This window comes from Echiichthys vipera (assembly GCF_963691815.1).
Source record: "Echiichthys vipera genome assembly, chromosome: 12".
NCBI lineage: Eukaryota > Metazoa > Chordata > Actinopteri > Perciformes > Trachinidae > Echiichthys > Echiichthys vipera.
Genome location: NC_139837.1, coordinates 8113357 through 8126975, shown reverse-complemented (window position 1 = coordinate 8126975; position 13619 = coordinate 8113357). Strand labels below are relative to the sequence as shown.

The window sequence follows — 13619 nt, the reverse complement described above, 5'->3', positions numbered from 1 at the left end:
TGAGCACATGCGCCTTTTCCTCCCAATAGGACACTTTGGGGAGTTTTGGCCCCCACGTGTTTTGGCTTCCAAGAGGGCACTTCAGCGCGTGTGTTTCAACAATTAGGCCACAAGTGAACGCCAGTGATGTTAACAGTGTAATAATGATTAATAATTATTAGAATGACATTTGAAATAAGATATCTAACTGTATACTGACAGAACATGCTAATATTGTTCATTAAACACAAGTGATTATAGAAAATGTAATGATCATTTAGAGGTCCGAAACTTTTGTCTATTTGTATTTTATCTTATTCTAATTTTTTAAGTTTATTCTTTTTATCTTTCCTTTGTTGAGTTTTTAAATGTTCAAATGAATTAAACATAAAGGTGCCGGACAAATACACTTGCCTGGCCTAAGTTTGAACCATTACCTCAATGATCTCATCATTGACATATAAATTTAATATAAAAAAAGACATTTATACATTTGTATTGTTTCGTAGTATAAACGTATTAAATGCATCCATCCGTTCATTGCACCGTAGTGTTGTTGCAGCTGTTGTTGATTGGATCATTGTGAACTGAGAGCAACAGATCATTTAATCGCAGCTTTGTTAAGGTGCTGCAGTTAAAGAGGCATCTGCGCGCTCACCCTGCCGGGCCATTGTCTCATGTGTCAAATGATCTAGATGATCCTTCCAGTGTTTTGTACGTGTGAAAGGAAATGACAAGGTGTCGTGTTTAATTTTAGTTTATCCAGGGGTCGTCATCCATTGGTTTTTTTAGTGTCTTTTAGTATTTTTAGTATTTTGTTTTCAAGTGACTGAGATGCTGAAGGAATGGGTCCTGGAAAAGGATATAAAGAAGATGTTGATAATTTTATTCTAAGATCCTCAACATGGAATTGTAATGTAATTAGTTATTTCTCCACCCATTTCATACATCAAACACATGTTGTTAGAGTGTCTTTAATATGTATTAGGCGACTGAGAAGGGGATTCATTGCTCTGATAATAACATGTGTCATGTGTGGTTTTGAAAGCCAGCAGATGGAAACAAAGTCAGTCATATTTCTAAAACTGTCACTGTAGCCTGACAGTACATGAGGCGCATACTTGTTCCTCTGCCTCCTCCTAGTGCTTCTAATGGCATCTGCAAGATTGTGACCCGGCCACCATGTTGAAAACAACAAACAACAAAACCAAGCACGACCAACCGAAGCACAGCTTCTCTTTTCACTGCTGATGATTGATTCATATTTTAAGGTTCCTTCACCTTTTCCAAAGTCAAATTCAAGCACCTTTCAAGCATTTCAAGGTGCATTTTCATGCTTTTCCAGCACCTTACAGCTGTGATAAAACACATATTTGTATACAGTACATTGAGTATACTCAGTGAACTTATTATTGCACCTATTCATCACATTAAATTAGATGTGACTGTCCTATAAACAACCAACATGATGTTTTGAGACAGCTTTCCACAGTAGGACGACAAATGAAAGCAAAGCTAACTCGACTAATAGATCGACAGAAAATATAAATCACCAACTTTTTTGATAATCTGTTTTAATGAAAAGGAATTTTTAATGCAAAAGCGTCCAAAAAAGCTCTTTTCAGTCTCAAATATAGAGATCTTCTCTATCTCTCTCACACATAACATCCATTTCAAGCAGTTTCAAGCACTTTATTGAAAACCCAAGCACACTAAAATAAAATTCAAGTGTTTTCAAGGATTTCCAGCATCCGTACGAACCCTGATATTTGATGGTTTCGTTTCACAGTTTGATCCGAGTTCACAAGCAATGACACTGTGTTGGAGACTGCTCAGCTCTGACTGGTTGCTTTAACTGAATCGAATGAGCGGCAGGTACGTGATTTTAGTCGTGTTAAAGATTCTAGTATATAATGAAGTGGGTAAAGCTAATGTTGCCATGGAGCTCTGTCCGCGATACGACACATTATGCAACAAAATGCCTCGTTATGCAACAGAAATGTATTTATAGACACACAAGTCATCTATTAATGACATTAATGAACTGTCATTTAACCCTTTCTAATGTCTGTCCCACATGAAGGGGAAATGAAAAATAGCAAAGAGAAAACAACGAGGAAATCTTAAACGCAAGTAATGTACAATCAATACATTTTTGAAGAAATATAAGAATATTATTTGCATCGTGTATGTCAATAACATCACTCAGCATCACTACAACATCAGCTGTAGCTTCACTTTTGTTCCAGCAAGGGGCAGCAGAGCTTTAAAAAAACTTCCTGTTCAGACTAAACAAACAAACAAACCAAACTAACTGATTTGCAAAGTGCGTTTCCTTTTAAGAGCATAAAAAAGCAATTTATAAAACATTGTGCATCTATTAAAAACATTGTCAAATCTAAACGGTACCAGCTTTGGCACAGAAGGGACGGAAGATAAATATTAGACTGTATTATAGTTTTACACAATTAATAAAGAAAAAAACATAACCGCCCCAAGTATTTGTTTAAACAGTCATTGTGTTAGAAGATAAACAGGAAAAGACACCAAGAACAACCCCCTCACAGCTTCATACTGCCTTGTTTTTAACTGAGTGTTTACCAGGAGGCTTCTCAGGGTAGAGCCAACTCCCTGTGTGGGCTCCCCGGGGCCACCAACCTTTTAAACTTCTGAAGCTCTGTGGACGCATGACAAGTAAACAGGCATACATCTGTCGACAACAGTAATCTCCTCATGGGTTGAGAACGACCAGTACCAAAGGAAACTGTCCCCTTTCACAGGTCAGGCCTCGCGCTGCAGACTGAGTCATGGGTCCATATTTTTATGGAGTGGCCGGACGACACAAATGACTTGAGTTCAGCCCAGGTTTGGCTTTCTGAACAAGGAGGGGGGGAATCTTGTGGAAGATTTGTTTATATTTAAATTTATTAATCTGTGCCTTAAACAGCAAGTAGAAACTATATATTATTTTGTGTTTTAAATTAACTTTGCATATTATATAAAACAGACATCCATCCATCTTCAACCTCTCGTCCCTATCGGGGTCGCAGGGGGCTAGAGCCGATCCCAGCTGACATCGGGCGTGAGGCGGGGTACACCCTGGACAGGACGCCAGTCTATCGCAGGACACACACACACAGACAAACAGAGACAGACAACCATTCACACCTACGGGCAATTTTAGAGTCCCAATTTTAAACCCACACAGACACGGGGAGAACATGCAAACTCCACACAGAAGGGCCCCGGCAGGGATTCGAACCAGAAACCCTCTTGCTGTGAGGCTAAATCTGAATCCTACTCCCTGGTGTTTTTACTGAAACACCAGTCTGAGTCCAACCCTATCTCCTCCGCCATACAGTCCTTCACCTCTTTTACAGTTTCTGTTGCATTTAAATGGTATAATATGTAACATTTACAAAACACGACCTTTCATACATATTTTGTTGAGATAGTGTCCTTGCATTACCCTAAATGCTTCTAACAATGTTCAAACAAATCTGTCATTTTAACCAAGTTAATGGTTCTCTACATTGGGTCACCTGTCAATGTCATCATATCCCCTTTGCCCATGCGTCATCATCTGCCAGATGCCGTCATAAATTAACTTTTTATCCAGTTTCAAGCCACATAAAATACACTTTTTTATATCTAGGTCATTTTTAATTATACATTTTAACAGGATGATGTTCTTTTTAAGCATCTGACATTTGGATCTTAGGTTATCAGAGAAACAAGTTAGATTTTTAACATGAAACCACTGTATTCAGTGTTTTTACCGGTTTAAATCACCATCTCCGTTTGTTTTGGAGAGGAGGAAACCACTACAGATAATCTAGCTCTCCTTAACGATGAACACTGAAGGAATCATAACCAGGGGACAGCAACTACAGCACGTGGTGAGGACAACAACTTCCCTGATCTACTTCATCAGACTGTGTCTTTTCTTATTGTTTTGACCGAGGCGACAGAAAATGACATATTGTGTGTTTTATGTCAATTGTGGAAATAGTAAACAATATCAGTCCTGTCCTCAGCTGTCAGATGAATCAGAATCAGAAATACTTTAATAAACCAGGGGGACTATTACATATCTGAACAGACATCAAAATGTTATAGGTCCAACAAACTCAGCCAAAACAGTGTAAACCAAGGTAAATACGCACATGGACACGTAGCTCTTAATTGGGTCATGTAGCCTTAGTTAAAATCAGTCCAAACTTTACTACAAGTGTAAGAATGTAATTTTGCCAGGGACAATAAGTGAACTTAAAAGACGTCCAAGCTCTAAGTGACATGTAGAGATAATTATGGTGAAATGTGTCTTGAAACCTTGACCACAGAAGCGCAGACATGTGAATGCAGGTTCACCTTGTAGTTCAGTTTTTTTCCTGAAGTCATCGAGGCACTGGAGGCTCCCTGGGTTGTCCAGCGCCAACTTGTTGTTGAGGTACCAGAACAGGAGGGTCATGAGGATGATGAAGAGTCCGATGGCCGTCAGAAACCCCAGCACCTCTGGAGAAACTGAGACGGAAATTTAAAGGTAAAGTTGCTGCTGTTAAATACGAGCGCGCTATAATAAAAACTAATTTGGTACAATGGGAACACACTTGTTGTGATCATGTCTGTCCAGGTCAAATTGATCACTTTAAGTAGATAGTTACCATTGTTTTCTTTATTTCTCATGTAGATTACCATCTTATTGACATTTGTATATTATTAGATATTAAATGGATTTTTTTGACTGTGTCAAGTACAGTACAGATGTTTGAAACACTTAAAATACAGCTTACTTTTGTTTAAGTTATAACTCAGCTAAGGCTAAAACAGTATAATGCATAGTGTTTAGTTTAGTTTAGTTTAGTTTAGTTTAGTTTAGTTTTAGTTTAACAGGCCTGAAAATAAACTGTAGTCTATCAATGGCAGACTGGTAGCAGAAAACAAAAATATTCATAAAATATTCTAATCTTATTCAAAAGAGAGAAAAATAAAAGCAAATTATTGAAACAACATTGGAAGGATTCTGTCCCAATAGCTTTTTGATCCGTATAAGGGGTTGATCATTGTAACGGCGATCAATAAGTGATTTCCACTGTATAGTTTTGGTCATTTATTGTCCAGTGTATTTAAAAAATATTGTAAAATGTTGCATATACTTTTAATTTGGAGGAGAAAGGTTATCAAAGTAAGCTTACATGAAAATGACAAAAAATATGTTGATGAGAGTGAGAGAGAGAAAGAGGGGGAGAAAGAGAGAGTCGCTGTAGAAACATATCCGGTTAGTTGCCATAGCAACAGGTTCAGGTGCATCATCAGTCCAGACTCCAGACACACAGGCGAGTCTCATTAAATGCAACAGCGACTGCCACAGTCAGCAGACGCGGTTTGGTTTGGAAACAAACATCATCAGATATTCAGACGGGATCCGTAAAAAGCCCAATGAAGACAGTCTGAGAGATGAGAGTCAGCTGTTTGACCTTCCACCTCATGTTTGACCTTCCAACACCTTCGCTGAGGCGTTATCAGATCATCAGGTCTGGTCACCGGGCAGAATTCCTGTCTTAGCTCCCGGTACGTCTTTCTTTTGTTCCTCTCTCTGGTAGTGGATCCACTCTTGTGACATCAAAGCTATCAAATGAGCGTAACACCTTTGTCTTCAACCGTTTGATGTAACCCTTTCAAACATAACACACCGCACCACGCTACAGTCATAAAAGAGAGCATTTAACAACAACCTTTACAAAAGTTCAGGAGCAATCAACCTTCAATCCCGGGGATTGATCGTCACCTCCTGCAGGGAGTTCAGGAAATTAATTTGACATTTTATGGCGGAAAAATGACATGTCGCAATCAGGGACACGGAGAGGAGGAGGGGGTCACTGACTGTTCACAGGCCGTCACACGTTACAAGACGGCAGTGCTAAAAAGAAACACAGAGAACCACATGTGTGTGAAATCAATGCAAACAGCTGTCATGGAAGCGCCGCTAAACACACACACTGGATCTTGATTTGTGCTGTCAGTGGAGTTAATTGTCCAACGAGCGGGGATACATTTTCATAGCTTAATGGATGATGCACTGTCCATAATTTAGGGAGGGAAGTGCACTCGTGCGATTCAGACACGGCTAAAGGCTTCGAAGGCAATAACAGCCGTCTATTAAAGCCATTATGCTGAGTGTGACTCATTGCAAAGACTTATACATGCGGGGTGATCGTGTCTTTGCAAATTAACGATCAAATAAAATTGCCACATCGTGTGCGCGTCACGCCGTCAGTAAGGACAATAGGGATCAGGAAAGAGTGGAAAGTGTGGTGCATTAGGGGATGACACGGCGTATTATCTCTCTTGTTACGGACGAGTGTTGCAAAGGAGGTATTGTATTCACAGTGTAACATGCAGACTGCACCGTGGATTTTATGTATGAACACCACACATGCATACAAACTTTACCAAAGTTTGATGGAAAAAACAAACTTGTTCACCGCTCTGTATTCTCTCCAACACCCACGGGATTAAGGTGAGAAGGAGTTGGATTGAGAGAGAGAGAGAGAGAGAGAGAGAGAGAGAGAGAGAGAGAGAGAGAGAGAGAGAGAGAGAGAGAGAGAGACTTTACCCCAGACTCTACCAGTTGAGCTCATGTTTGAAGCTGATCAAAGTTAAACTATGCATATACTTACTTATATATGAATTAAATCCCAAATACTAAAATCCTATATTATTTGTATTATTATAGGATTATTTTTATACAGCCCCACTTCTACAAACTACTGCCTTATAAGAGAAATATATAAAAAAAACAAAATCAAAGAAACAGAGACAGCAACATTTTGAGTTTTCCTCACCAGTATGGGCCAAGCTCCAGAAACCCTACAACTCCCATCATGCAACCAGTGTCGTGATTAAGTAAGACCCTCCCTGCCTGATACATGTCCACAGTTGGTGATGCATAGTTTCTTATGTCATTAAAGGGGCCTTCACATGATTAGCTTTTTGCCCTGGGCTCACCGTGAGGTTGGGCGCAGAGACCCAGTACACGGCTAAAACAGGTATTATACAACCGTTAGCTCCTAAACCTCCTATTCACAAACCTAGTGTAACTGCTGTGAACCTCCAAGCGTCACGTTTTCTTCCCAGATCGTGAAACGACTTTAATGTAACGTTAAATAATTCAGGAAACACACAAATTATACGTTTTCCTCCACCTTTCTAACCGGCTCGATGTCGCCCTCTGCTTGCCTAGGAAACATAATGTCACAGTCAGAGCTTCTATCTCATTGGTTGCGCTTTTGAGAGGTCAGTGGAGCGCAGCGAGGCCAATCTGAGTGGTGCGCGCCGCTACATCCGGCGCTACCGCCTCTTTCATAGGAATAAATGGAGCGTTCTTCTCAAGGCTCCAAGCACAAGCTGAGATAGCTGGAATGATATCTTCAGGGTCACTGTAATTTTACACAAATCTTAAAACAAAAACAAAATAATATACCTATATATAGATTTACATCCTCTACATTAGCACATGTCTAGAAATTCACTGTAAAACATACCACTGAAGGGGCAGCCGGTGGCTCAGTGGTTAAAGCAGTAAAATGGCTGAAGGTCCTCGAGGCAGCGGCTGCAGATTCAACTCTGACTTGCGGCCATTTGCTGCATGTATCTCTCTCTCTCTCTCTCTCTCTCACCCCATTTCCTGTCTGTCCTATCTAATAAAGGCTTGAAAAACTGCCCAAAAAATGATCTTTAAAAAAAAAATACCACTGAATGAAAGACACACTATAATGGCAAAGGAGAAAAGTGCAACAGCATATTTGGTGCGATTAGAAAGAATACTTTGTTCCCTCCTCAAATTACTGCTGAGCTCATTCACAGCGAAGAATTAAGCCCATTTGTTCAATTAAACCAAATTATTGCCTTGGTACAGATGGACAATAATGAGCTCATTTGGCAAGGAAGTGTACTTAGATGACATCTTGTTTTGCGATCACTGATGGCGGTGATGTTTCCTGTTATTTATGTAATGTCCATATAATGCCTGCAACAATTAACCGCTGTCACTGGGGACAACTTCACTGCCTGAACTTTATTCTAGTCCGTAGCGTAGTTAACGCTGACTACTTACACCGGCTTAATTATATTTACCTTACTTCTCCATTATGAAAACAAGGAGCTGTTAATTGTTCTTTAACAGTATTATTGTTACATAACAGCCAGACTCAAGAACAAGAAAGGAACGCTACACCTGCTGGAGAGACTGCTCTTATTTCCAGTCAAAAAAAAAAGAATGCAGCTTTGTTTTTACAACAACAACAAAAAAGCACAATACTGTTTGAGTATTTGTTAAATGTGCCTGTGCTGTAATGAGCTTGGGTTATCGTTGGTAGTCCTCAATGTTTGGTCGTATGGCGAGGTGGGGAAAGGAGGCGTTATCCCGCGGGAAAGCCTGTCTGCTCACACAGCACCAGCTTCTCACTGTTGACTATTCACAGCACAGATGGAGAGGGAACGTGCTCCGTATAATTCCCCTCGGGCTCAAACAGGGAGAATAAAATTCAATCACAGAAGTCTACAGACGGTTTCTCTCTTTACTTTTGGCTACCTGACTCAGGACTACAACTCAAACATTTGACGAGATGCCAGCGCTGAAGTAGAAGTGCTGTAACGCAGTGTGGGCGATGCGTGGTGGATGATGTCTAACATGATTTCTCATTGTGCATTTATAATTTCACGAAACGGAGAGTCCCTGCTTGTTGATTCCAACGCAAATCTGACATTTAGAGCATTTAGATTCTTACATCAGTCATGTTCTCATTCAGTTTTCAAACAGCCTTTAACTAGAACTAACTGGAAACAGTCAAATAATAAGTAAAAAATTGTAGGATTTAAGAAGAACACATGCTCTTGGTTAAAACTAGTTAGCGTAACGAGTTAAAGTAAGCTGTTTTGACTTTGCATTAATGACTACTGGACATTATTGTTAAGGATACAAATACTGCAGCCACACACACACATGTACACACACACACATATAGCCTTCAGTTTTAGCTGATAGCAGCGGCCAAATCTACTGTATTTCATTAAGTGTCCTTTATTGGAAAAGGTCAGATTTCCATATCTTTTTAATTATAAATGCTTCTCTGAAAGCATCAAGAAGCTCAATCGACAGAGAAATGCATGGGCCCAAAGGTACTGTACTCAAAATACTCTCAAATGTTGCCTATGCAAAGTTTTCACCAGCTTTAGGACAAACCTCTGCATCTGATATCAACACACAAGGCACTTCCATGCACCCACTATCAAAACAAACTCATGACAACATTACAACATGCGCAGAGGGAGAATGACTTCATTCTTCATTGCATAGAATATATTTGTTTACTGCTTTATTAATGATCTGAATGTTGAGAACAGCCCCTTTAAAGAGACAGGTGCTAACGCGTTTCAGTCAGAGGGTAAATAAAGGTATATTCAAACAGAAAAATAATGTGTTTGTTGAACATGAACATGAGCATAATGAGCACACTACTGTATGTGCCCCTTAAAATAATGAGAATCCCCCTTAGATGATGTGTGGGGGACTGAATGATGACTCACAGGAAGATTCAACAACAAGCGACTCTTTTGCACAAGAAGCTCAGAGACCAATCATGTGGGAAAGCCATCTACAGTGTTAAGAGTCTTTAAAGTGAGTGATTGGAGATGAAAAGCAAACGTGAGAGATAATGAATTCACTGTAGCTCAAGAAAAAGGACTGGTATATGATTACTGGCGTATGATGCAAGTATGAAAATGAAATCAACAGATGTCATTGCAGCTTGGTGTGTGCTAAAGGAGAACTGTCGAGACATACATTAATGTCTGCGCCATTCTCCAAGACGCAGAGTCTAAGGTTCAGACTACTAAAAAAAATATTAAACAAATAGGTGTTTGACATGGAAGCCAGGGAATTTAACATAAAACTCGATATAGACAGGAGTATTTATTAACAGCAGAGTATAAGGAAATGAAGAACGCAGCCGAAGGACAGACACGTTTACAAAAAAGGTTCATTCCATATGTGTTTTTCTCAAAAAGCTGTAAAGTCTCATTTTCTTTTGTCGGCCTACAACATTGCACTGATCAATTTTCTTTTTTTCAAGTTTTAGTGCAGCCTGTTTAGGTTGATATCAACCTTGTGCACCAACTGATTTGTATGAGACTCTCAGTTTAAGGTAGAAACTGAATATTGAGGAGGCTAGAAATTGGACGAGAAAGTCTACTTGACTCTATCTCCCTCAGTAGATGACACGTAATATTGAAAATGAATAACTTTTTTTGACATAGCTTAATGACAGAAAGAAGGGAGTGGGGGTGCTGGAGCCAATCCCAGCTGACATCAGGCGTGATGGGGTAGGGGTACACCCTGGACAGGACGCCAGTATATCGCAGGGCACATAAAGACAAACAACTATTCATACTCATACACACCTACGGGCAATTTAGAGTAACCAATTAACACATGCATGTCTTTGGAATGTGGGAGGAAGCCGGAGAACCCGGAGAAAACCCACGCAGACACGGGGAGAACATGCAAACTCCACACAGGAGGGCACCATTCGATTCGAACCAAGAACCCTCTTGCTATGAGGCGTCAGTGCTAACCACCACACCACTGTGCCACCACAGAAAGAAGTGGTTACGTTAGGGCAATTGCTTGTAGTGTAAGGACTCATTGACTCTTCATTGTGTTCAACAAATAGAAGGTATGTAGGTCACTGAAAGGTTTCTGCACAGCGCAGCATCTTGCCCTAACCAAACAAGGAGCAGGTGGTCTTGACCGGATCCGACAGTCACCTTGTTGGTCTGAAATCAAACTACAGTGGCTACAAATACTCTACATGTTCAGTTAGAGCCAATAAAGACTGTTTATAATTTCACCCTCATAATCCAGACAATCAAAGACATATCAATAATCAGAGGTAGGGGATTTGTGACAGAGGTACAAACACAGGACACACTGAAGGAACTACATTTCCCACAGTGCCGGGGAACACTTAGATCCTGTAGGAGGAGCTAGAAGACATAGCTTGGGGAAAAGGAGATCTGGGCTACTCAGCTGACCCTGTTGCCATGGCGACCTGACTTCAGGTATGTGGCTAAAAAAGTCAGTGGCTAAAATAGTCAGTACTGTTTAGGTTTAGGAGGATATTTGGGAGGTATTTGATAGTATATGCACATACCTGTACATGTTGTACAAGTGGGAGCCCCTCACTGTGCAACTAATAATCTACTCATACAGGCCTGTATACTGCACATGACTGTTTTAGTTCTGTGAGTTGCTCTATTGTCCCTGTTGGTGAATACTGTTGGTACTTTTTTCATTCATTGTTGCATGTTTCTATTGTCTTTGTTGCGTTCGGTCCGCATGGAAACCGTTGCCATGTTGAATGTCAAAAAGTACAAAACCATCTCAAAACTACAAAGACACCCACTCACTCCACAGACAGTCCATCAGCTCTCTCACCAGCACTTCCATACACACTCCCACACATGTTCAAACAGGGCCTCAGAGCGCAGTACCTGCTGTATGCGCGCACACACACACACACACACACACACACACACACACACGATCACACAACAAATAGGATAACCCAAATGATTCAACATGCACACACTTACACAACTAGACCATTCAGCTGGCTCTACACTGTGATAAGCACCCTCTATCCATTTATTTGGGTTAAAAGAGTCATCTCCATCCAGAATATGAATACTGCCATGGCAAAGAGAGGCACTAAGTGCTCTTACTCAACATGCACAATTGTGATTATGCTAGCTGGAATGATTTGTTAAAAGCTTGTTATTACAGAACTTTACAGTTGCAGCAACATCATGACCTTTAATGCGTGCAGTTACGTAAATCACAAATCAAAAATAAATCTATTCATTTTTGTGTCTTGACGAGGTGCGACATGTGTTTCTACGTAGATGTTACAAACTTAAACTTCACAATCACCCATATAGTGAAATTTGGTTTATCCATTTAGGTCTTCTTCACGCAATTATTTAATAGAAATCCACAATAAAGCAACAGTAACATCCCCATTGGGGCCTTTTTGTGCGGAGTTTGCTTGTTCTCCCCGTGTCTGCGTGGGTTTTCTCCGGGTTCTCCGGTTTCCTCCCACAATCCAAAGACGTGCAGGTGTTCGGTTCATTGATGACTCTAAAATTGCCCTTAGGTGTGAATGGTTGTCTGTCTCTGTTCGTCTCTATGTGCCCTGCGTCCTGTCCAGGGTGTACCCCGCCTCGCGCCCGATGTCAGCGGGGATCGGCTCCAGCGCCCCCCGACCCTGACAGGGAAAGCGGTTGAAGATGAATGAATGAATGAAGGGTATGAGAGGTGCCTAGTTACCATGTGAGAACCTACAATGCCAATATCATTTTAAAGAAAATTATTACTACAATACAATACTTTGAGAAATTAAATTGTAAAATAAAACCTGTGATGAGGTTGTGTCTTTATAGAAATAGCTATGAAATATTATGTTTTTAAAATTATGATAAAACACTGGGGAACAGTAACGTAGTTTTGGGGTCCATGGAAACAACAACTTCTAACTTAGAAACCAATTTAATCAATAATTAGGTTTGACTATGTTCATTATTTATTTATTTTTAAATATATACCCCCTTTTTGTGTATTTGTGCCACGTATAAATAAGGCTCCTTTTCACAACTTTGCTATTGTTTAAGAAAATAAAGGCAAAAACATTTTATTCCCCTGTCTGCACCCTGTAATTATTCAATATGTACAGTGCTTTAAATATTATTTGGGATATAACTTCTTTCTATGTCCATCCTTAACATACATGTGTAACGAGTACCCATTAAGTATCGGTTCCTCCATTGTACAAAATGTTACACTGTAATTTGATGGCTTTCATTTTAAGCATTACCATATTATTCACTATGTACTCTTGTCTAACTAGAGCTTAACTTTATTAACTTAAATAAGCACGAATGTTTATTTTTGAGTGACTTATAGCACAATTAAAGACACTGAAAGAGCCTCAATCTCCCTAACAACTGTAGACGGATGTGTGTCAGGACAAAATCCATCTTTCATGCCTAAAAGGTCTTTTCTCCTACTTGGTCGGCCTTGAAAGAATATGACATTCATTGTAAACAATTCAGTCGACGGCTGAAGTTAAAACAATGGACACAAGCAGTGAGCACATACAACGAAACAAGGCACTAACAAATGGCACAGCCGGACGACAGTGAAGGCAGCACAGCTAACACAGAACACAGTGAGGACAAGGACGAGCGTTAACGGTGACAGTTTAAGTGATGTAGGCTGATGAGGAAGCTGGAGTGTGGGGTCAAAGGTCAACCTCCCAGAGCTCTGATCTGCCCTACCTTTTCTGACGCAGATCAGCTCATGTACTCCACAGTTACGCTCGCCACCTGGAAAGACAATGCAGTTTCATTGAGCCACACTGTGATGGCGGCAACGACGGACAGAACAAACATCATGGAAACACATCGAAATATGTCGGAACATTCAGACAAATTCCCAGAAAAGGACAAAATAACACAGATATAAGACACTGACAGAGACTAGATGGTAACAGTCTGATGTGGGTGTACACTCAAATTTAAGG

At 40.2% G+C, this 13619-nt stretch overlaps 1 protein-coding gene across 1 annotated transcript in view; it reads right to left on the bottom strand.

Annotated features, from left to right (window-relative positions):
- syt14a (synaptotagmin XIVa) overlaps nt 1-13417 on the bottom strand; it is a gene marked incomplete at its 3' end in the record, with an annotated part of 28562 nt that extends 15145 nt beyond the window's left edge. Inside the window, exons 1-2 of the mRNA XM_083924732.1 lie at nt 13375-13417; nt 4351-4503 (exon numbers count right to left, since the gene is read on the bottom strand). Of these exons, the coding sequence (XP_083780858.1) occupies nt 4351-4450 (100 nt within the window). The 5' untranslated portion in view covers nt 4451-4503; nt 13375-13417. The remainder of the gene's footprint in view (nt 1-4350; nt 4504-13374) is intronic.
- Nucleotides 13418-13619: the final 202 nt, after the last annotated feature.